This window comes from Mustela nivalis (assembly GCF_964662115.1).
Source record: "Mustela nivalis genome assembly, chromosome: 5".
Lineage (NCBI taxonomy): Eukaryota > Metazoa > Chordata > Mammalia > Carnivora > Mustelidae > Mustela > Mustela nivalis.
Window position 1 is genome coordinate 65,314,195 of NC_139024.1, and position 24,886 is coordinate 65,339,080.

At 36.0% G+C, this 24,886-nt stretch overlaps 1 protein-coding gene and 1 pseudogene across 10 annotated transcripts in view; both read left to right on the forward strand.

The window, feature by feature from the left end:
- Positions 1-24,886, forward strand: part of AHI1 (Abelson helper integration site 1) — a 212,151-nt gene that overhangs the window by 45,824 nt on the left and 141,441 nt on the right. For all 9 annotated transcript variants that reach the window (XR_014311910.1, XR_014311911.1, XR_014311912.1 and 6 more), the window contains exons 14-18: positions 5,235-5,464; positions 8,010-8,116; positions 11,209-11,327; positions 14,219-14,349; positions 16,043-16,183. Coding sequence is in view for 6 of the 9 variants with exons in the window: in XM_082731093.1 (XP_082587219.1) it covers positions 5,235-5,464; positions 8,010-8,116; positions 11,209-11,327; positions 14,219-14,349; positions 16,043-16,183 (728 nt within the window). In the remaining 3 variants the exon portion in view is untranslated. The remainder of the gene's footprint in view (positions 1-5,234; positions 5,465-8,009; positions 8,117-11,208; positions 11,328-14,218; positions 14,350-16,042; positions 16,184-24,886) is intronic.
- On the forward strand, positions 9,925-10,489 carry LOC309865020 (small ribosomal subunit protein eS12 pseudogene; annotated as a pseudogene). The gene has a single exon. The product of its transcript is annotated as a small ribosomal subunit protein eS12 pseudogene (transcript).

The window sequence follows — 24,886 nt, forward strand, 5'->3', positions numbered from 1 at the left end:
AGGGGAAGAAGTTATAACTGTTAATTTATGTGGAAAAATTTTGAGCATTCTCAGACCCAAAAATAACTTCTCTTGGAGTTTTCTGATACCTTGGGACACATCTTTCTTTAAGGGGGGCACAAAATAAATTGAAATAAAGCACAGGTGCTCACAGATACAGTTCTGACCTGTGGCAGCTTGACGTTGAGATGCTGAGTGTAGCTTCCGGGGACGAGTGTCGCAGTGCCCCCTCGCTGCTGGGGTTGCGCTCTCCCTGTGGAAGGGCTCACGGCAGAACAAGTGCTGAACCCGATTTTGCCTTTTCTCCTTTTTTCATTAAAGTAAAAATCCTCTTCACATTTCTTCTGGTTAGTGAAAGCAGGTACTGACGTAGGTCTTAGGTAAAAGCAAAGTGGTGTAAGGCAGACTTTGAAAAGCAGGGGATACCTACATGTAAGTGAATATGTGCCTTATGTTTTAAAGATTTTCAGTATTTGCATTTTTCAGAATGTCAGTTATAAAATAATTTAATCCTTCCCAACTTAATATGTATCATAAAATTTTTTATATCTACTTTGTAAAATTTCATTGACCTGTTCTAGCTGCTTGTTCTACCTTGTTTGCATGCTAATTGTATTATTAGGCAGTTTTTCAAGATGCTTTATATTATATATATATTAAATATGTTATTTAATTTGACTTCAACAAACGTAGGTGGTTACACAATAATCTATGTTATCTCTGTACACCAGGAAGCTGACATTTAGAGCAGTTTGGGATGCCTTCTGACTTCACTCTTATTTAATTCTGCTCTCTGCATTTTAACACACTTTTCAGCAGACACTTCTAAGTGTCTGAGTCTCTTTTATTACTCTTATCAGCTTCCTTTTTAATATAAAATGTCTAATTGATTAAGATGTTATCAGGACTGTTGAGTTTCTGTTTAAATGCAAAAGGTGGTAATTGATGAGACTTGATTTCCTTCCATGTGTAGCTAGGCACCTGCTGTTGGTCCCTCTTAATAGGATTCTTTGGAACCCCTGGTCAACTTGTTGTCTCAACATAGCCATTCTGTCCCATGCCAGATTATACTAGAGGAAAAATTCATAACCTTGGAAAGGCCTGATTGTGGATTTGTAAGTCTTAAAATCACCTGAGCAGTCATCTCAGCCAAACAAGCTTTTTCCTTATCTTTATTCAGCTATCTTTTCTTATTCCTCTGGCAGCACATCCAAGCCTTGCGGCACTTCAAGTTCTCGACCCTGAGTCACATCTGCCCGCTTTCATTAGCTGACTGCCTTTAGCTTACAGTGAATTATGCCAGACATGAACTTCCTGTATCTCTCTGGTTTCCCACCCAATATCTATAAATGTACCCATCTTATCTCTGTCCACTGCTCTTAACAAAGATGTATGGGTAAGGACACCTTTCAGGCAACTCTGACATGTGCTTTTTAAAAAAATTTTTTTTAATTTTTTATTAACATGTATGTATTATTAGGCCCAGGGGTACAGGTCTGTGAATCACCAGGTTTACACACTTCACAGAACTCAACCATAGCACATACCCTCCCCAGTGTCCATAACCCAACCACCCTCTCCATACCCCCCTCCCCTCAACAACCCTCAGTTTATTTTGTGAGATTAAGAGACTCTTACGGTTTTTGACATGTGCTTTTAATCTTAGCCCTTCAATCTACCATTCTGTTTCCTACCTCTCATATCTCTTCAGTATCTTCCTCTCTATTGATTTTGTCCTCTCATCTTAAAATGAGAGCATTTTGAGCATTGAGCATTTTGTGCTCAAATTTCCTTATCTTAAGAAATCTTTCTTTCAGTTCTTCCTCCTTTTCAGACTACCACATTATTTTTCTTTCTACAACATCAAGAACGTTCTACACACGTCTTTAGCTCAACTCAGTGAATCTAGTTTTCACTGCCTCCCCTGCTTTAAGAGGTCAGCAGTCTCTTGCTGATTTTCAGATTCAGTGGCCAATTTAGGTCATTACCCTATCTGCTTTCACTGAAGTGATTAATTATTGACTAGTTTTAAAATAGTTTCAATTAAGTGGTTTCTTTAACAGCCTCTTCTGTTTGCTTTTTATGACTGGCCAGTTCTGTTCCCTGTCACTTGTTCCTCTTCGAAGCTCTGCCTATTCTCTGTAGATGTTTATTCCTAGAATCCTCCTACTTGAGCATCTTCCTTGGTTTGCTGTGCTTATCCTGGTCTCTCTCATTTTCCTGTCTCACTTCTATGGGCTGACTTCTAGCGCCCACTTTTTTTCTGAGTTTCACTTTCTGTTACTCCATCTGGACTGTCAGTGGCACCTTGGATCTAAAACCAGACTTGATATCACTAGACTGCTTTCCTCATTTTGTCCTCTTGTGGATTTTTTAATGGCATCCACCCTGAATCCCAAACCAGGAGTCCAGAATAGCACTTATTTCTTTTTTTCTTCCTACGCTTCCTTCCCATATCTAAGAGTACCACAGATCTGTCAGTTTGCCCTCCTAAAACCTTCACCATTCCATCACACCCTTTCTGTCCTCACTGCTGTTACCTTAATTCAGGCCCTTTTGGTGGTAAAACAAAATATTGGTGCTAAACTTTCCCACTGTTCAGTCTCTCGTTCCTCCGTCTTTTCACAACCATGCTTTGTAATGCCCTGATCTAAAGAAGTCTTCCCACTACCCTTTGAAAATGTTCCAGCTCCTTAGCATGGCATTACAGGCATGTTTCTCATTGACCCTACATCCTTCTCCTGTGCACTTGCCATGTACCCTTGGCGTCACCCACACAGTATTTTAAAATGCTCTTAGTATCTTCCTCTCCATGTCTCTTCTTCCAGTGCTTAAATGCCCTTTTCCTAGCCTTCCTGCCCAGCTCAGTCACTCAGCAACCATTTAAGTGCCTTTTGTGATGGCTCATAGTCATTGTTTAAAACCCAGCTCAGATTTAACCATTTCTTGTAGTTTTCTTGTTTTTTTGCCAACATATGATATTTTATATATATATATACACAATATAGTATAAAGTATGCTTTTTTCTTTATGTAGCTTTGATACTGTTGGAGGATGTTTTACATCATAAAAATACTTATTGTGTAGGATTGAGTGAAGAGAAACATTGTTGCTAGAACCAAAAAGAGTGAGGTTTTTGAAAGAGGTAAGGACTACTTAAAATGAATAAGGTAAAGTCAAAGGAAGAGAATTAGAGTTGCTAATGTTCCAAGAGGCAGAGGCATGGACTTCTGGCTGTGTCTTCTTTTTGTCTTCCTGGTTAGTGCTAGTGACTCCTGAGTTATTGTTTCCCACTGGTTAGCTCTTTGCCATGTAGGGTTAACCAAAATCTTCTTTAGTTATCTTCAGCACAAATCTGTATTTTTCTCTAACCATCGGCTCCTCATATAATCAGACTTTTCCCACATGTAATGGCTCCTATTTAGGCACATATGTCCTAATGTTGACCTTCATCATACATACTGTTGTAACTATGTTTTTTTCTTTCCCAACTGTAATAATCTTTTTGTGTGTGCTCATCTAGTCTTCACAGATTTGTGTATTTCCTTGTTCTTTGTGATCAGCTCTTTTTTCCCCAAACTCATTAATACATTTCTGTTGTTCTTAGACTCAATCTTTACTTGCTTGACTAAAGCCATCATTGATTCCAGTTAGGTTTTTACATAAAAGGCTTCATTTTTATTGTAAATTACTGTGTCTATTTTTTTTTAAAGATTTTATTTATTTATTTGACAGACAGAGATCACAAGTAGGCAGAGAGGCAGGCAGAGAAAGAGGAGGAAGCAGGCTCCCTGACGAGCAGAGAGCCCAATGTGGGGCTCGATCCCAGGACCCTGGGATCATGACCCGAGCCGAAGGCAGAGGCTTTAACCCACTGAGCCACCCAGGCGCCCCTACTGTGTCTATTTTAATTGAGCTGCTTTTAAGATATGATTATTTCATTTCTGCCTGTTACATAGGATTTCACATAATACTGATAAGATTTTTAAGCAAACAGCTGAAGTTTTTATCTTTTAAACAATCTTCTTTCAACAGTCTTAATCACAAATTCGTTATTTTGTTCTTTTAGTAAGTATTGTATTTCATGTAGCATATATTCATTGAAAGTATTACTATGGTAAAAATGTTTATGCAGTGATACACGTGTTTTATTTTCACTTGAAAACATGTTCTTTCACTTCCTTCATTATTAGTTTGGATTCTTAGTAATTGTAGATCATATCCTTATTTGAAGCAGCTGCTGAGAAGACTCAGAATGTTATTCTTGAATGGCAGCTGTATTTTTTTCTTTCACCGATAATTTTGAAAAGGACTTAATTTGCTTTAGTTTTTAGGCCATGATTAAAAGAAGGAACTATAAATCCCCCTATTAATAATTAATCTATTTTTCTAATTTTAACAATTTAATCAGACTGTTTAAAAATTCAGTGTTCCACACTCATTTAGTACCTTTCAGTCGCTAGATTTTTGCCTATTTTTATAGACTGACTAGAACTGCAGAGTATTTAACATAAGTTTTAACCCTTAGGGTTTAATCTTTTGTCAGGACTGTAGCAGTGACAGTAATATTACTTTTTAAAAATTATCCATAATTTAGAGGAAGACATATTAAAAGTGTTAAATATAAATTGTTTAATGTAAGGTAGCCTGTTTTCTATCAAAGTATCATAGTTAATCTTATTTTACTCAGGTATCAAACAGTAATTTCAATATGGCTTTTAAGACTTTGAGATCACAGTCACTTTCTAGGCTTGGAAATTATAAATACAGAGTTAATGGACTAGCTTTTTCTCTAAACCTCTACTAGGGAGCACTTTACAAAAGCAATATACACAACCTAAATGGAGAATAATTGAAGCTCTCCCTATATTTTATTTTTTGTGTGTATTGTACTAAATGCAGTATTTTACCAACTATTCCATGTGTGTTTAATCAATGTCAAAAATAATTGTTTAAAAAAATCCAAATACAATTTTTTATTTTACAGTATAGATTAAAATTAGTAGACAAATTAACCATTATGCTTGATAATAACTAAGAAATAGCTTTGTCAAAATGTAAAGAACCCCAGCCATAAAATATTTGATCACATTATTTTTGATTGTTATAAAGTGTAGTTTGCCTTTGGTTATTGTCATTGCTTACTTAAGATGCATTGCCATGTTGGTTTTTGGGAAAAGTTTTAGAAACTTCTGCCTTTCAGAAGCAACATATAACTTTTTATCCTTTTCCAGGATATGGAAAAATGAAATAAATAATACCAATACTTTCAGAGTTTTACCTCATCCTTCTTTTGTTTACACGGCTAAATTCCATCCTGCTGTAAAAGAAGTGGTAGTTACAGGGTGCTATGATTCTGTGATACGGATATGGAAGGTTGATATGAGAGGGAATCCTGCCATATTGATTCGACAGTTTGACACGCACAGAAGTTTCATCAACTCTCTCTGTTTTGATATTGAAGGTATGTCAAAATATATTCCAAATGGAGGCTAATTGCATGAAGAATTTTTAAAAATAATTTTTGTTCATTAAGGTAATATTTTTAAGCTTGAGAGGGATTTTGTGTATTGATGATTATATATTTTTAGATTTATGTGTATTTTGCAGATCAGATGATAGACCTGGGCACAGATTTGTGCCTGAGTGGCTCATTCCGTTAAGTGTCCAGCTCTTGGTTTCAGCTCAGGTCATGATCAGGGTCATGACACTGAGCCCCATGTTGGGCTCTGCGCTCAGCATGGAGTCTCTTTGTGTTTCTTCATCTGATCCTGCTCCTGCATATACTCTCTCTTTAATAATAAAATCTTTTTAAAAACTCATTTGTCATTATGGGGCGCCTGGGTGGCTCAGTGGATTAAAGCCTCTGCCTTCAGCTCAGGTCATGATCCCAGGATCCTGGGATTGAGCCCCGCATCTGGCTCGCTGCTCAGCAGGGAGCCTGCTTCCTCCTCTCTCTCTCTCTGCCTGCCTCTCTGTCTACTTGTGATCTCTGTCTGCCAAATGAATAAATAAAATCTTTTTAAAAAAATAAATAAAAATAAAAAATCATTTGTTATTAAATTCTTAAATATTTAGATTCAACTAATCTTTGCTGTAATAACCAGTCATATACCAAAATTCATAAACATATTTCATTGGATTGGTAATTATCCCCTCAGTAGGCTTATTTCTTTCTTTTTCCAGTAGGTTTCTTTCAAGTGGCTTTTGAGTTAAAGGGTTAAAATGAGGAAGAAGAGGGAAATACCAAAAGAATATTAGATAGATAGCAGAGGAAACATGTATTTACACTCTGTACTGAGTACATTGTGCACTGAACACCTCTGTATTCAGCTCACACTTAATAGGTACATATTATTGTCTGAATGTATCTTAAGAAACATTCTATTGTTGGCAGTACTTAGGATGTTTCCAGCTTTCTCCTACCATGAACATGATTTCTCTGAATAATATGTACACATGTAAATATATGTATATATAAAACTTTGTTGCACTGTTTTATAATTATTTTTTTTAAGATTTTTATTTATTTATTTGACGCAGAGAGAAATCACAAGCAGGCAGAGGCAGGCAGAGAGAGAGGAAGGGAAGCAGGCTCCCCGCTGAGCAGAGAGCCCGACGCAGGGCTCTATCCCAGAACCCTGAGACCATGACCCGAGCCGAAGGCAGAGGCTTTAACCCACTGAGCCACCCAGGCGCCCCTATAATTATTTTCTTAACATAAATTCCTAGACCTGAGGTTGCTGAGTCAAACATTTCTGGAGTCCCTGCTTTGTGCTGTAATGTTTTAAGTACGGATATATAGACTATAGCTATAATTAATTAGTGCAGCATCCAGATCAAAATGAAAGTACTGCCAATATATTCAGTCTAACTACAGGGATGATAAGAAATTGGAACACATTAAGGAAAAGTCACCAGGGATAGAAAGGTGTCTACAAACTTTGTCATAGTAGAAGTCTTTCAGATTATAAAAGACATGAATTTCTTCAAATACTTGACTAAGATATGCATATGTGAAACAAAAAGAAATCAGTCTGTATTGCTCCAGTAGATAGAGATGGGGACAGAGCTACCAAAGATGGACATTCTTTGTTCTGAATTGGAAAGAACGTTCTAGTATCTAGTGCAGTTCATCAGTTGAATAGCTCCCTTGTAAAAAGCCAAGTTCACAGTTACTAAACAACCATCTGTTCTTTTTTTTTTCTTTTTAAGATTTTATTTATTTATTTGACAGAGAGAGATCACAAGTAGGCAGAGAGGCAGGCAGAGAGTGAGAGAGGGAAGCAGGCCCCCCACTGAGCAGAGAGCCCCATGCGGGACTCGATCCCAGGACCCTGAGATCATGACCCGAGCCGAAGGCAGCGGCTCAACCCACTGAGCCACCCAGGTGCCCCCCAACCGTCTGTTCTTGATGGTGTGGGAGATAATCCTGAGTGAGTATACAGTGAGTTTGATGGTCTCTGAAGTCCCATTCAACTATAAAATGGTTTAACTCTAGGAATAGCTGGAACACCTGTCATTTATCATTTTATTCATTCCCTATTGTTTATAGAGTTTCTACTGATCTCAGGCATTTTGCTAACAGTATATATTAGAATATAGGTGTTTTTTCAGGAGTATAGAACAGATCATATAGGTTAATAAAGGCGAGCAATATAGATAACATAGTGGATAATTCAAATGATTTATTTGGCTATGGAACTTGACCTATATACAAATGCAATAAGATGCTCATTTCTTTGTGTATTCAATTTCATGTGAGTAAAAAAGGGAAATAAGTCTTCAAAAATAATACAGAAGAATGAAGAATTCATTTAAAAATAATTGGGATTTGATTATGATTTGTATTTGGGGTTTTTTTTTTTTTTAGCTTTTTTTTCTTTTTACTAAAAATACTGTTTAATAGCCCTCTGATTCTTTGTTATACTGGGATGTGTTTTCCCAATTTCATTTTGTTTTTACCTGGTGTAGCATTCACAAGTGAGTAATTTTTTTTTTTTTTTTAGGTCATCACATGTATTCAGGAGATTGCACAGGGGTGATTGTTGTTTGGGATACCTATGTCAAAGTCAATGATGTGCAACATTCAGTGCGCCACTGGAGTGTAAATAAGGTATATAAGGTCATACTTAATACATGAGATTTAATTTTACAAATTAGAAAAAAAATTGAACCACATGACTTTAGAAATAAGACATCAGGACATTCTTTCTCTCTTCTCAAAAAAATTTTTTCTCAGGCCCTACAAAGTCAGTTATCATTGATTAATTGTCTAGTCTTCCTGATGGCTAAGTGATGATATAGCAGCTTAGTGAAAATTTGCATTTTGGCCAAACTTTACTTCCTTATCTTTGAACTCTTAATTTGTGATATGACTTCACTGATCCATTACTGGAATTATGCTAAATGAGGCCCATGTTATATTACCACCTATAAGTAATAACTTATATTTTCTGCTGTTCATTTCTTTTTTTTTTTTGACCCCCGTAACATCACTCTAAAAATAGTGTGTTCAATGTTTTGTTAACAGTATTATTTTTCACAATTATGTAATCAAAAGTATGTAATTATGACTAGGGTCTATCATTTACTCACAATAATTGTTTTCACTTGAGTTTTGCCAAGTAGGCAGAAACAGGTGATCTTTCATTTTTGGAATAGAGTGTTTTTAAGGTACCTGGTGTATTAAACAGTTTATTGGTGCATATTCAGTATTTTTAATTAAAAGTATAAAATAAATTTTTAAACCTGGGTTTGTTTTATATAAGTTGATACAGTTTTTCTTATATGCTATATTTTGTTCTTCAGTGTTTTGTTCTTCTAACAGTTGTCCTCATTTGAAAAAAAGACACTCTAAGTGAAAAAGAATTTTTATGAACTTGAGTTAAATCTGTTGAATCTATCAGTTCTATTTTAAAAACTTTATTTTTAGTCATTTTCATCTAGTCTATAGAATTAATGATTGATGGCTTGGGATTCATGTGATAGCCTAATTTTACACACTTTAAAAAGAGCTTTCTAATTACTTATATACCTAAGGGATTGACAAGTTTCCAAAGGCATCTTTTCCAATAAGTTGAATGTACAGTGCAGAGTCTACTATATGTGTTAAAAAATCATGTTTCTTTACCTCACTATAATAACTAAAAGGCAAATTTACCTTTAAAATCTGCAGCCTGGTAGTTACTGGAGATAGTCCAAAATAAAAAGTTAGAAAATGAGCTGAAATATCTTTTGGTAGCTAATGCCCTAGGACAAACTGTAGATTTCTTACTTGGTTCTCTTTAGCCATCAGTGTGAGAAATGCTAAATTATACTCATCTGTCCCTTAAGATGACATGTCCATGTGCTGTGGCACACACTCCGTGGTACAGGACATGAGTGTTGAAACTAAGGCTTTTTTTGTTTGAGTGTGAATATGATAAGGAAAAAATATAGAAGAGATCATTAACAGATATTACAAATGCTAAATCTGGTGGCATTTTTGTCGAATCCATGCCTAACACTGAACTTGTTAGACAGTTTTGTGTTTTTTTTATTTTGCACACTTGCATCTGTGTAAGTGTTGCTCAGACCCCCAGCAGTGCATCCCCACCCCCAGGCTGTTGTAGTTCAGTCACTGCACCCCCCATCTGTGCTGTCAGTATTTGACTTCTGTAACAGCTAACAGCAGGCCTTCCTGTGGCCAGTGCGGTAGTGGGGCTTAGCATCTCCGAAGAGGAGACCCTCTAGAGAAGGAGACAAAACATACTAGGTCCTCGAAGGAGAAGAAGGCTAATTTAGGATTCTGCCTGGGGCTTAAAGCAGACTTGCTTTGGCATCTCTGGACTTCTGTCTAAACAGTTTGCATTTACGGTCTTTTTTCTTTTTTCTAGTAATCCACTCAAGAAGGACCTTTAGTAATTTTAGTAATTTTTCCTATGTAAGATTCATCCAGGCAGATTTTCCTTCAGTATGTAGGTCTTTCTTGACATCATTTGTCAGACACCTCCTGTAGCTACCTTAAGTAACTACCAAAAAAAAAAAAAAAAAAATTCCTAAAGGCCAAGGTGCACTTAAGATTCAACTCCACCTGTGACCCACCGCCGTGGCCTAAGAAGGCATTGCTGCTGGAGCTGTAATGGCCATTAATACTGCTTTACAAGAGGTGCTGGAGAACACCTTCATCCATGATGGCCTAGCACGTGTAGTTTGACGAGCTGTCAAAGTCTTAGACAAGGGCCAAGCCCATCTTTGTGTCCTTGAATCCAACTCTGATGAGGTTTATGTCAAGTTGGTGGAGGCCCCTTGTGCTGAACACCAAATCAACCTAATTAAGGTTGATAACAACAAGAAGCTAGGGGACTGGGTAGGCCCTCTGGGAAACTGACAGGTGGGAAACCCCATCAAGTCATTGGTTGCAGTTGTGTGGGCATTAAGGACTGTGGCAAAGTCTCAGGCCAAGGATGTCATCGACAAGGATGAATATTTCAAATGCAAGAAATGAACAAATAAAAAATTTGATTCTTGGGGCACCTGGGTAGCTCAGTAGGTTAAAGCCTCTGCCTTCAGCTCAGGTCATGATCCCAGGGTCCGGGGATCCAGGGGATCCAGCCCTGCATCGGGCTCTCTGCTCAGCAGGGAGCCTGCTTGTGATCTCCGTCTGTCAAATAAATAAATAAAATCTTAAAAAAAGATTTGATTCTTGTTCCTCAAAAAAAAAAAAAAAAGCCACAAACCTAAAATTACAATCTCAATGAAATGATCTTGGAATATGATGCCAGTCACATACCTTTTTTAGGACAAAGTACAAGTAAGTGCATGAAGAAGTAATCTCAGACTGAAATAGAACTTGAAAGTTAATTCTGTACTAACTCATGAAGTCATAAAAATTAGAAGCTTTTCTTATATGATGGTAAGCAAAAAAATACAAAGTTAGAAGTTGTGATTTAGAAAGTGCTTATTTGGGAATATATCACAAAAATGTTAATTAAATGTAGCTATATATATGTATATACATACATATATATACACACACACACAATCAGCTTTATTTTCAACTTATAACTGAAGTTATTGGGATTCCTTTTGCTAATGATTTTAAAGAATCCTTTAAATTGCAGTCAAAAATGACTGACTTAAATTAATTTTGTGCTCTAAAAATGGGCTTCATATTAGACAAACTGTACAATGATAATATTTTATAATCTTTTTAAATCTTTTTAGGAAATTAAAGAGAATGAGTTTAAGGGTATTCCTATAAGTTATTTGGAGGTTCACCCCAATGGAAAACGATTGTTAATCCATACCAAAGACAGTACTTTGAGAATTATGGATCTCCGAATGTAAGTATATTTCTATATTGACAGGTTAAGCACTCGTAGAATAAGAAATGAGTTAATTCATACTTATAAAATACAGCTGTGGTTCTCATATACACAGTTTTTCCCCTCAGAAGACATCTTACATTGTTTAGAGGCATTTTTGAATGTTAGAATTTAGTGGATAGAGACCAGAGATACTGCTAAGCATCCTACAGTTTATAAGACAGTCCCCCACAACAAAGAATTTTCTGGCTCAAAATGTAAACTGTTCTGAAGCTGAAATGTAGTCAGTTGCTTTTTGTTGTCACAATTTAAAAAAAAAAAAAAAAGAGGAAGCCTCTGCCTTACAATATCTTTTATCTCTCTTACAATACTGCTATAGCATAGTACTATGCAATAATATAACAGAATGACACAGCTTTTGATTAATATATCCTTGTTTTTCCTATTTTGTGTTATTCCTAAATAAGGAAAGGAAATTTCCTTAATGTAAAAAGTGGAAGCAAAATGCTAGAAAAGCCAGCATAGTTTTCCAGTGTGCTTTTGTTTTGTTGTTAAGTGTACCAATAAAACAAATGAGAACTCTAGTTTTATTAGATTTCATGATTGTGTTTAGAAAGGAAAATGTAATGTATACTAGTTTATTCTGCAACATTCTTTTAGGGCTCACTCTTAAGGCTTTTGTTTATGTAGAGCTGTTCAGGATACTGGCATCAGTGCTGTGAGAGAATGATTGGCAGAGTAGTTCATCAGGAGTTTATAATCTAGTTACAATACCTCCAAAATAACATAAAACATTTAATTAGGCTAAATTGTGAGATCTTCTAGGAATGGGATCTGCCTTATTCTTCTTTTATACATGTACCCATGTCATGCTTGAGAGATAGCAAGTACTTGATATGTATTATTTTAATAACTATAAATACTTAATAAAAGGGTTTTATCTTTCATGGCAGATAAAGGTAAGGATGGCAGTACTATAGTCTTCTGTTAAAGGCTCTGTAGAGATGCTGGCCTTTGAACTCAATATAAAGGATGGATAGAATTTAGAGAAGGTAGAAGTTGGTCGGGAGGACGGAAAACATGAAAAACCTGGAATAAAATTCAGAGGTAGAATAATAGAAGTTGTGATCCAGTCAGGGTGAGTAAGTCTGCAGGAACATTAATTTCTAGATAGTGCTGACAAAGAATTTTTTTAGAAATAGAGATTAGTGCCAGGTTTTAAAAGGCCAGGCGTAAAGAATTTGGTTATTCCCTTTTCAACTAGTGTATAGTATTCAGCTTAGACTTCTGCTTGGGCTCTAGAGGCGAGCTGCTTAGTGTCAAATAACACCTTTTCCATCCCTGACCAACTGATGAACCATTCTGAGCCTCTCCTCCTCACTCAAATGGGGGAAATAATATACCATACTCATAAGAGTTTCGTGGGGAGTAAATAAGTTTACACATGTAAAGTATGGCAAGGACTCCAGAAACTTTTCAGCCAGTAACCTCAGGTCTGGGAATTTCTGTGGAAATAATGATAAAACAGTGAAAAAATACATATACATAAGATTGTACATAGAAATCATGTTCATGGTAAGGGAAAGCTAGAAACATCCTAACTGTTGTCCCATAGTAGAAGAATTCTTAAGGTATGTTTAGACAGTGATATATACCTACTAAAATGAATACATAATCTATATTTTCTGACAAAAAGTGTTGTTCTTCATGATTTATTGTTAAATGAAAAAAACATATAATGGGACACTGTATGTAATGCCCTCTCTGTAAACCAGGGATGATAATAGTACTTACCTGGCATGTAGTGAGCACTAAAATAATGTTAGCTGTTGGGGCACCTAAGTGGTTGGTTAAGCATCTGCCTTCGGCTCAGATCATGATCCCAGAGTCCTGGAATTGAGTCCTGCATTAGGCTCCCTGCTCAGTGGGGAGCCTGCTTCTACCTCTCCCTCTGTGGTTCCCCCTGCTTGTGCTCTTTCTCAAATAAATAAATAAAATCTTAAGAAAAAATGTTACCTATTATTCACAAATAAAAAAAAATCTAGAAGATTATATACCATATTTAATAGAGGATTTAATAATATTTTTGTCTAATATTCCTGCAAGGATCCAACTATCTGTTGTGTAATTTCAAAAATTTATCACATGGGAAAAATACAAGAATATAAAAATCTTATACATCTTTAAGTAACCAACTCAAATGCTACTTCCATAACGTAGGCTCTCTCTTCATAGCTAGAAATAATCATTTTGGGGACTCCTGGGTGGCTCAGTTGGTTAAGCATCTGCCTTCAGCTCAGGTCTGGGTGACCATGGTGCTCCCTGCTCAGTGGGGAGTCAGCTTCTTCCTCTCCTTCTGCCCTCACCTCCGGCTCATGCTCTTGATCTCTCTCTCAAATAAATAAAATCTTTTTAAAAAAGAAAGAAAGAATCACTTTTATCCAAATCATTTTGTTTTCTTGTGGCACTTTCTACCTCCAATTTCCGTTTTATATTGATGGATTCCTTTTCTCTCCTAAATTATAAACTTCCTGAGCTCTGGGACTCTCTCTTCTTTGTTCTTCATCCATCGTAGAATGTCTATCATGTAACAGATTCTTGAAAAATTGTTTGTTAAATGCAAAAGAAGTATTTAAAAGAAAAGGTTTTTTTTTTTTTTTTTAAGATTTTATTTATTTATTTGACAGACAGAGATCACAGGTAGGCAGAGAGAGGAGGAAGCAGGCTCCCCGCTGAGCAGAGAGCCGGACTCGGGGCTCAATCCTAGGACCCCGGGATCATGACCTGAGCCAAAGGCAGAGGCTTTAACCCACTGAGCCACCCAGGCGCCCCAGAAAAGGGTTTTTTTAACTACCTGTCTTTTCAGTGGGTAAGATAGGTTACATTTGTGAAATCTTTTTTGTTTGTAGATTAGCAGCAAGGAAATTTGTAGGTGCAGCAAATTACCGGGAAAAGATTCATAGTACTTTGACACCATGTGGGACTTTTCTCTTTGCTGGAAGTGAGGATGGTATAGTATATGTTTGGAACCCAGAAACAGGTAAATATTTTATTGATCTTAAAACATTTCTAGGTTTGTTTTTATTTTTGAAGAAGTGGGGAAACTATCATTTTATGGAATAATTTCAAGAAAATTCTGATTTCAGGTTCTCAATTATGTTTTTCAAGATGGGAGAGCCGATAGTGGGACTCAGCTGTAGTCTAAATTTATATTAGATTCTGTCTTTATTGTTTTGATATCTTCATGGATTTGGATTTTGCATTATAATTCAAGGTTTATTCGTTCCTTGCCTATAATAAGGTATTAGCAATCTTAAGTATTTTTTATTGTGGTTGACATACGATATTATGTTAGTTTCAGATATATAACAAACATAATGATCCAACAGTTATATACATTACAAAATGCTCCCGGTCATAAGTGTAGTTACTCTGTGTCACCATACAAAGTTATTTTACAGTATTATTGACCATATTCCCTGTGCTCTGTAAGAGAAGTACTTAAGATTGTAATGCAAAATTCAGAATATTTATAACCTGAATTTGGAATGTAAATGGGTATACAAATGGCTAAATATCTGTAATGTATTTTTTATTAGAAGTAATTATATTCCTGTCAAAGTTTTGGTGTCTGAAATTTAATAGCAATTTATCTGGAGTGCCTGACTGGCTCAGTTGATAGAGCTTGCCAGTTTTGATCCTTGGAATCATAAGTTTGAGCCTCATATTGCATATAGAGATTACTTAAAAGTAAAATCATTAAAAAGAAAAACAAAAGTTACCTCAATTACTGTACTTCATGTTTTTCCAATACAGTAAGTATATCAGGAAGTTTATTTGTACCTCACCTTTGCTTTTCAAAAGAAAAGTTAAAGCCACATAAACATTTTTAATATCTTTAGTCAATAGTATTTGGTTCACTGTGTTAATTTTCTTCATTTTTTTCCCTTAAGTTTTTCATCTAAATTCCAGTTAGTTAACACACAGGGTAAATATTAGTTTCAGCTGCAGAATTTAGTGACTCATCACTTCATGTACAACATCCATCACAGCACATGCCCTCCTTAATCACACATTCTCCATCTTTCCTTTAAGCATTTTTGACTAGTTGTTTCTCTTGGAGGTTTTTCTCTTACTGTGTTTTGATGCTCTAACATCAGTTTGGAAGTGTTAAATCTCTTTTCTCCTCAATAAATTGATCTTGGTTGTTTGCTTTTTGAATTCCAGTTCTCATAGGTTCCTTAGACCTCTGCTATAGGCCTCTTTTAGCCCATTGATAATTATGTCTATCTTTAAAGCAGGTAGTACCTCAGTCTCTGGAAAAAAAGAAATAGAAAAATGAATTCTCCACCAAACCTCCCTCAACCAGTGTCTTCAGGTTAAGGCCCTCAGTTCCTCCCAGAGTTCTCTGTGAGTTCTTTGTTATTAGCTGGCATTTGCTCAGCTGTCAGATCTCAGAGTCAGGTACTTCCCTCCTGCTAAGTTTTTTTTTTTTTTTTCTGTGCCTTGAAAATCTCATTGAAGAGTTAGGATGAGAATTAGAAAGAGGAGGTCCAATAGGATGAAAAATAATTAATATAAGAATTACTCGATTATTTTTCAGTAACCAAGGTCTTCATGTATATAATGTGAGCTTTGTTATTATTTACTGTGTTTTTAGTTATTTATGGAATAATCTTCTAATGAGAGAGATTTGAGGTAGTACAAATTACTGCATGTCTTTTCTTATTTAGGAGAACAAGTAGCAGTGTATTCTGACCTGCCATTCAAATCACCCATTCGAGACATTTCTTATCACCCACTTGAAAATATGGTTGCATTTTGTGCATTTGGGCAGAATGAGCCAATTCTTCTGTATATTTATGATTTCCATGGTAAGTTCAGTGCTGATAAGAAAAGAATATTTTAAGTAACCTTTCCTTTTAGTCTGAACCAGGAATCATGAGCTTTGTGAAAACTGTCAACCTTTGTATTAATAAAGCTCCCTTGAATATATTTTAAGACACATATTAAATAGATTATATTATTATGTGTTACAACATTTTATTTTTCCATAAGCACTATTATTATGGATTTGAAATATCAGCAAAGGTATACATAAATGGTTGTGTCTTTTTGTTGGAATCACAGAAAGGTAATCATCACTTTCTTTCTAACTTTAAACAAATACAATTTACCTAAAAATTATTTGAGAATGTGTTAACTAAATTTAAAAGGTAAACAACATTTGGGACCTTTAATGTGCTCAGCTGAATGTTTAGTTTCCTACTCCTTGTTTTTGTTTTTCCCTAAAGCACAAGGTTGTAATCTATAGTTTTAAGAATTTCTTAGCTTAGGGGCACCTGGGTGGCTCAGTGGTTTAAAGCCTCTGCCTTTGGCTGAGGTCATGATCTCAGGGTCCTGGGATCAAGCCCCACATCGGGTTCTCTGCTTAGCAGGGACCCTGCTTCCCCCTCTCTCTCTGCCTGCCCCTCTGCCTCATTGTGATCTCTCTCTGTCAAATAAATAAATAAAATCTTTAAAAAAAAAAAAAGGAATTTCTTAGCTTAAAAAAGAAGGTAAAACATCAAATATCAGTGAAAATAAGATCTGGAATTAGAAATTTAATGTCTTTTTCTACTCTAAAATTACACTATTCTGTCTTTCTGAGAAAAAAATAAGGATATGACCTGGGCACATTTTTCAGGAATAAAATGGTATTTTTAGAATTATTTGGATTTATGCTATTTTTATACATTTCCTTAACTTCTGTCCTGAATTTAGGATTTCATTGTTCTGCACTGTATTTACTCATAGTACTGTCACTCCCAAAATTGCAGTTTGATTTTCTTTACATATTAAATCTTGTTCAAAAGTAAACAGTCATCATTAGTCTCTTATTTAGGATGTCATATATCATCATTCAGTTTTTCTGCTAAGCTAGGCAGGCTTACATACAATATCTTAAATGCATAAATATACAATTACATACCAATATATAATGTAACATTAACATGGGGTTATTTGGCAGAGAGTCTTAAATTTAAAAGAAATGTGAGTCATTCCACTTATTGCATTAATACAGATATTGGTTAGCAGCTAATTGGTTATTGGTTAATTGTTCTGGTCAATGCTAAATTATTAAGACAGTTAAGTTCTAAACCTGATGTTGTTGATCATTGTATAGATTTTATTATGCTCTTCCAGGCAAATTATATTAGGAAAAAAATATGTAAAATTAAGATTTATTTTGAAAAGTTTTCCTAGAAGAAATAGCTAATTTCTCTAATGCGTATTCAGGCCTGGTGTCTAGTTCAGACAGGCTGAAAACAGGCTAAAACAGGCTATCCTTTGTGTGTATTCTCACTCTTCACTTGAAGGAGAGTCACACCTAAGCACCCCATCCTCATCACTGGGCCTGGTATACAGAAGCAGGCCGCATGGTTATTTCCTCAGAACCTTTAGAACTTTCACAACAGTTGCCATTCAATTCCTAATGTGTTTTGTAGGCTTTTGAAATTTTCACAAAGGCAAGTGGAAGTTCCACTCTTTATCTTTCTTTTTTCACTATTATTTTCTGTCTTTGATCCATCATCAGGTTAGCTTAGTTGGGTTTGCCAGTTTGGTTTTTAGACCGTAGGCATTTAGACCAAGAAGTCCTTTCTAGAAACATAAGCAGAAAGAGCAAAGCATTTTTAGGAGTTCGGAAGCAGAGGTTTTAGGTTCAGTTCTGTTTCTGTGTAGCTTGTGCAAGCCTCTTGCCTTCCTGAAGCTCCATTTCCTCATCTACTAAGTGGCACCGCTACTGTCCACACCTGTGCTACCCCGGAGAGCCATTTGTGAGGATAATGTGAGGCAGGGACTGTGAAAGTACTTTGTAAATTGATAAGGACTGCAATAAAGGAAGAAGGTAAAATGTGTTGTTATCATGCTCATTTAACCCATATATACTTGACTTTATGGGAACTGAGGTTTTAATATGCTGATAAGTTCCTCTGTATGAAAGGGAATTGGAAAAAGTGTTTTCCCTCTCTTTTATTCATTCTCTTGGCAGCCCTTTTTAAAAAAATTATGATTAGAATGTTTACCTTTCTGGGTCAGTTGTATTAGAAAATAAATGCATGAAGTTAAGGACATTATATCTATACTGTATTACTGTAGAAAAGGAAAGAATTCCAAGTGTTTCAGAAATTAAAATGTTCAAATAATACACATGAAATTAAAATTATTTTGTGCCATGATTTTCTAACACAATTTTCAGTGTACTAACACCTTTACAAACAAAACTCAAAATGTTTCAACACATTTTCCTAACTCTTTGCTGCCTATTTTTAAAATGAGGAAGCTTAGGAAGAAGTTACATAATCCCAAGCAATCCAAGATTTAGCACAGTTCTTGTGAATAGTATGTAGTCATAAGAAAAAGAAAAAGTTGTTTTAGACTTTAAAGTGTTTTAGTCATTAAAAGCAAGCCATAATCTTCAAGTCAATAGTATTTAGATTTTTCATTAAAGCCTACAATATTTATCATTAACCTGTTACAGCTTTGCCTTATATTTTACTTATTTTTAATGCAGGAATATTTTCCCCACACTTTCTTGGCTGAAAATAAAGTTTACATGTATCTTTACAGAAATGTTTTTAGTGGCATAAAATTTGAAAGATGTAGAACAGTTACATGATTTTTAAATAGTATTTATCAGAGCTGCTCATACATATAAGTATTTTTCAAGGAAAATGGAGCAAACTCTTTTTTTTTTTTTTTTGTAAGTTAAATAAGCTGCGAATGAGACCACAGTGGTAGCTAAATGTATCATCTATCTTTCAGTTCTAGCAAAATCTGTGAAGAGTCAGCAAGCGTCTTTCCCTGTTAAGCATGTGTTCAGGTTGTGGTCTTTTGGGTCTTTCATTCTACTGACTTTTTGCTTTTTTTGGTAAGAAATACAATTTTTACTTTCAGAAGGCAGTTTTATTTGCCTGATGCTGAAAGGGTTAATCATCTAGTAATACAAAATTTAGTCACAGAGTACCACAAACAATGTACTTTTAGGATTCCCATAATAACAGAGTGCTAGTCAGAAGAAACGACTTCTGCTGAATTAAATTTATGAAGCTAGACTTTAGCAGTTAATGTTCTGTTATTAATATTTGTCTACCTCCATCTCTAGGATCCTGTTCTACATGTAGTGATAATCATAACTAATACTTTCAAAGCACTTACTTTGTTCCTGGTACTGTTTTAAGCACTTTATATCTATTTACTTCATTTTTCACAATAATCTTAAGACATAGGTCCTATAATTATCCTCATTTTACATGAGCCAGGACTTGAATCCATACAGTCTGGATTTGGAGACTGTGCTCTTATTTGCTACACTAACCTGCCTTTTTAGCAAATTTCCTGAAATATTAGCTTTTAATTTTCTAATAAGCAAAAAATTTTTTCCCTGCAAAACCATTTGCTTTATGCCTTTCTGTGATTTCTTTGTATTATTTTTACTTTGAAGGCAACAGAGATGAAGGCTTATTCATCTTTCTGTTATCAGTACCTAGCCTGAATACTGACACACAATGAATATACATGTAGTAGGATCGAGTGCTAATTTGGGAAGTTCTCAGCATTGATAATCTCATTAGGTCATGAGCCTAATTTTCCACTAGGTGGCAGTCTCTTCTCTGAATCAATGTTTACTCTCCCTTACTTGGTCATAGTATCTTGGGCAAGACAAATCTTTATTGAGCATCTACTGTGTGCCAAGTTGAGCAGGACTGTAAAATCCAGAAATCAGACCCAGATTACCCTGCTCTTTTCCAGTCTTTTATGCTTCCCAAGTAGTTGAGTAAACCTCTGGAAGAATTTTAGTTACACTGAACAGCAATCTCCACCACTGACCCTGGATGTCATTTTATTTGAAAAATTCATACTCATTAATGACCACCTACACTGTTGTTGTTGATAGCTTTATTTTTCACACTGTGACATACTGTATTCAAGGTAATGAAGATAATGAAGGTAATGAATACCTTTATGTTCCTATAAAAATTTTGTTACAGGGGTGCCTGGGTGGCTCAGTGGGTTAAGCCTCTGCCTTGGGCTCAGGTCATGATCTCAGGGTCCTGGGATCGAGCCCCACATCTGGCTCTCTGCTCAGCAGTGAGCTTGCTTCCCCCTCTCTCTGCCTGCCTTCTGCCTACTTGTGATCTCTCTCTCTCTCTCTGTCAAATAAATAAATAAAATCTTTAAAAAAAAAATTTTGTTACATAACTTGCTCATTGACCAAAAGTCCATGGTGTTTACAATTCCTAATGTCTAACCTAGTACCTGGTATATTCCTGATGTGCAGTAAGTGTTTGAAGTGAGAATTACAATCCTATAGAATAGCATTTTCCCCTTATATTTTCTAAAAATATAGAATGAAAGTCATGATCAGTGAGTAAATTGGAAGCTAATAGTGGTAGTAGTAGCGGTTAACATTTATCAAACATTTGCTGTGTGTCCTCTACTCTTATGAGCATTTTATGTACATCCTTCCATACAGTCTTTTCAAAATCCCATAAGGTAGATACTATTATTATCCTCATTTTCAGATGATGAAACTGAGGTACAGGGAGAATGAAGTAATTTACATTAGGTCACACATTTGTTAAAGTTTACTCAGCTGTCTGAGTCCAGAGCCCATACTCTTAAAACACTAAACTACTTAGTCTTTGCATTTCCTATTTCATGAAGTAATTTATTTTTTTTAAGATTTTATTTATTTATTTGACAGAGAGAGATCACAAGCAGGCAGATAGGCAGGCAGAGAGAGAGGAGGAAGCAGGCTCCCCGCCAAGCAGAGAGCCCAATGCAGGGCTCGATCCCAGGACCCTGGGATCATGACCCGAGCCAAAGGCAGAAGCTTTAACCCACTTAGCCACCCAGGCGCCCCATCATGAAGTAATTTAATTAAAAGGGTAGCCAGATACTCCTATGATGAAGTGTATTGTTTGTTTTCAATTTTTTTTTATTTTATTTATTTATTTGACAGAAAGAGATCACAAGTAGGCAGAGAGGCAGGCAGAGAGAGAGAGAGGGAAGCAGGCTCCCTGCTGAGCAGAGAGCCCGATGCGGGACTCGATCCCAGGACCCTGAGATCATGACCTGAGCCGAAGGCAGCGGCTTAACCCACTGAGCCACCCAGGCGCCCCTGTTTTCAATTTTAATATTCAGGAGGAGCCCTTAAGACTAAAAGGAAACTTTGGTTATTTTAATATTATTAATAGTTCAGTCTTCTACAAATGTGGAGGTTAATTATAATGCCTTAAGTAATTATATTTTCAGTATAATCCAAAATATGAATTATCTTTATTATGTAGCATTCAGTTTTAATAGAGCCAACTTTATTAATATTTTTGGAACAAGATAATGTCTGATTGAAATTAATTTAGTATGCATAGTTGTCTATATAATTTCATAGTGTTCTTAAAGTACTAATGATGAATGATTCAAAGACACACTCAGTTGCTACCAATTCTCATACTTGCATAAGATTATACAGTAACATACATAATTGATTATAGGTCATAGTTTAAGTATCTATTTTTAGCCTAGTAGAAGAATTAAGAGATAGAACTGCCATATTTGAAGACGTGCTTAAGCTACCTATTTCTTGGTTGTATCCTGAAGTCTGTATTTTAATATTCTCCACATAATGGATATTTTGATTTCAAAAGCTGTGTCGTTCAAGGAATCAGTACAAATCAAAAACTGGCATTGAACATAAACCAAAGCCCTGAATTCCTCATCCAGGGTTTTTTGTTGTTGTTGTTGTTAATGCTTACATTCGTGCTTTTTAAAGTACACCAAGAAGAAAGAGCAGTACAGTGCAAAATAGTGTGTCGGGAAAGGCTGGAGTAGGAGATAACTCTGGAGTAGAAGTTAACTCACTGGTAGACAAAGTGCCATCACTTTCTCTTTGACTCTGGTCAAGTAACAGCGTTTTTGCATCTGTAAAACAGCGTTTTTAATCTGTAAAATCAAAATACCTGTCCTATTTTATCTCAGTGTTTCATCAAAGGCAGAAATGAAACTAAAGCATGGTGTGGAGCGGGGACACACTAAGAGCTCCTGAGCCAGGCTGCAGTCGAGGAATCCTAGCTGGTTTCTGTAGCTATGCACACATCACACAGTACAGCCGAATAGCATTATGGGTGAGGAGTGATTGTTAATGGAGTAGGAAATCAACAGAAAGACAATAGCATGTACTTCAGGGATTTAGAGATAGTTTATTATATTTTGGTGTTCACCTAACAGATTTGCTGAATGATGGTAGATGCTCTTGCTTTTTGGTTGGCTTTGAGACATGAATCTGTTAACACTTTCTTGTTAAAAGACTTTGGACAGTTTCAATAGTAACACTGGTTCTCCTTGACATGTTAAATATGCCAAGGAAGTACAAAATAACTAACAGGCCCTGAATATACCCGGGCTACTAGAGTTGAAGTGTTACTCAGTAGAAATTCTCTGATCAATCAACACAGTTTCTTAAGATTAGCTGAAGTAGGAACAAGTCAGGCCCTGTAAAATACAGTTTAAAAAATAAAAAGTTTTAAGCACTTCGGCGTTCTTGTCTTAGTCCATTCTGACAGCTGTAACAGAATACCAGAGACTTGGGGCGCCTGGGTGGCTCAGTGGGTTAAGCCGCTGCCTTCGGCTCAGGTCATGATCTCGGGGTCCTGGGATCGAGCCCCGCATCGGGCTCTCTGCTCCACAGGGAGCCTGCTTCCCTTTCTCTCTCTCTCTGCCTGCCTCTGCCTACTTGTGATCTCTGTCTGTCAAATAAATAAATAAAAAATCTTTAAAAAAAAAAAAAAAAAAGAATACCAGAGACTTCATGGCTTGTAAGCAACACAAATTTATTTCTTTTTTTTTTTTTTTAAAGATTTTACAAATTTATTTCTTAACAGTTCTGAATGCTGGGAAGTCCCAAGATCAAGGCTTGGCAGGTTCGGTGTCCAGTGAGAGCTCACTTTCTGGTTCACAGATGGCACCTATTAGCTGTAACCTTACATGGTAGAAGGAACAAGGGAACTCTCTGAGGCCTCTTTTATAAGGGGATTAGTGCTCTTCTTATTCATAAGGGCTGTGCTCTCATGCCTCCCAAAGGCTCCCCCATCTCCCAGCACCACCACTCTGGGCGTTAGGACTTCAGCATGGGAATTTCAGGGGGACACAAACATTCAGACCACAGAAATTCTCTACACATAGCAAATGCTAGAGGAAAGCAGGAGGAAGCTGCATAACTGCTGAATGCTAGGAACCTCATTCAATAGACCTACCAGCTTACAGTAATGCTATGATGAGAAATAGAATCATTTGTTAGTAAAGGAATTAGGTATCCAGTAAAGTGACTGTACCCATTAACAGAACTGTGTCCAATAATAGATCTTGAACAAAAGGATTAAGTGTTGAACCAAAAATCTTACTGTTTATATCGTGTAAGAGAAAGAATATTTGGGTTTTTTAGTTGTACTTTGCTCTAAAGTCAATAACTTAAGTAAACATAGGTTTTAATAATAACAAACCTTTTATTCACTTCAATGCAAAGGGCCCTAGATTAAAATATCTTATTTCCTCTATTCTTCCTCCTATCAAGATAAAAATCTCCTGAGAAAACCACATTATTTCTTATAATTTTAAGGCCAGAACAGACACAAAAGCACTGACCTTATTATAAATCAAAATTTGATTATTAGTTATGAAAACATTTTATGAATTTTTCTAATTGTATGAAATTTAGAATCCCTAATTTTAGCCAATTGTAGGTAGATTTGGAAGTAATTTGATAGGTATAACATTCCTTTAAGCAAATGTACTTGCCACCTGTAAGTTCTCAGCCCCTGGTGGATACATAGTTATCCTGTAACTGTTACCCCAGTAAGCACATAGCAGTAATTTCTTGTTGACCTCAGAAAGATTCAAACCCCAAGAGGGGGCCGGTGGCTTTGTATTCCCAGAGCCTCTCTAGTGCACTTCTCAAAAAGTGGTGGATGGATGGGGTGAGAGTGTTAAAATTTTGAGTTTGGGGGCACCTGGGTGGCTCAGTCAGTTAAGTACCTGCCTTTGGCTTAAATTGTAATCCCAGGGTCCTAGGATAGAGCCCTGTGTCTGGCTCCCTGCATAGCAGGGAGCCTGTTTCTCCCTCTCCTCCCAGCTCCTGCTCTTTCTTGTTACCTCTCTCTCTCTCTCTCATCTCAAATAAATAAGTAAACTCTTAAAAATAAATAAATAAAATAAAATTTTGAATTTTAGCAGGTTAGGTTAGAACTTTAATTGTACGAAGTTAAATTAGCTAAAGAAGAGAAAATGACTAAGTGAAGAAATACAGTTCTTTAATTGCAACATCATACTCCAGTCATGGCCTATGTAAAAATGCTTCAGAAAGCTTTGAAATGTTAGAAGCATTGAGTTTGAGGGGAATTTCAGAAAGCATCAGTTATGACCTATTTTACAGTGAAATAATCTATATAGTGTTATATAGATAGATGTATATATTGTGGAGGGTGAGGGAGAAGAAGAACGTAAGAACTTGTAAGTAGCTTCTGTTTCTAGTATCTGAA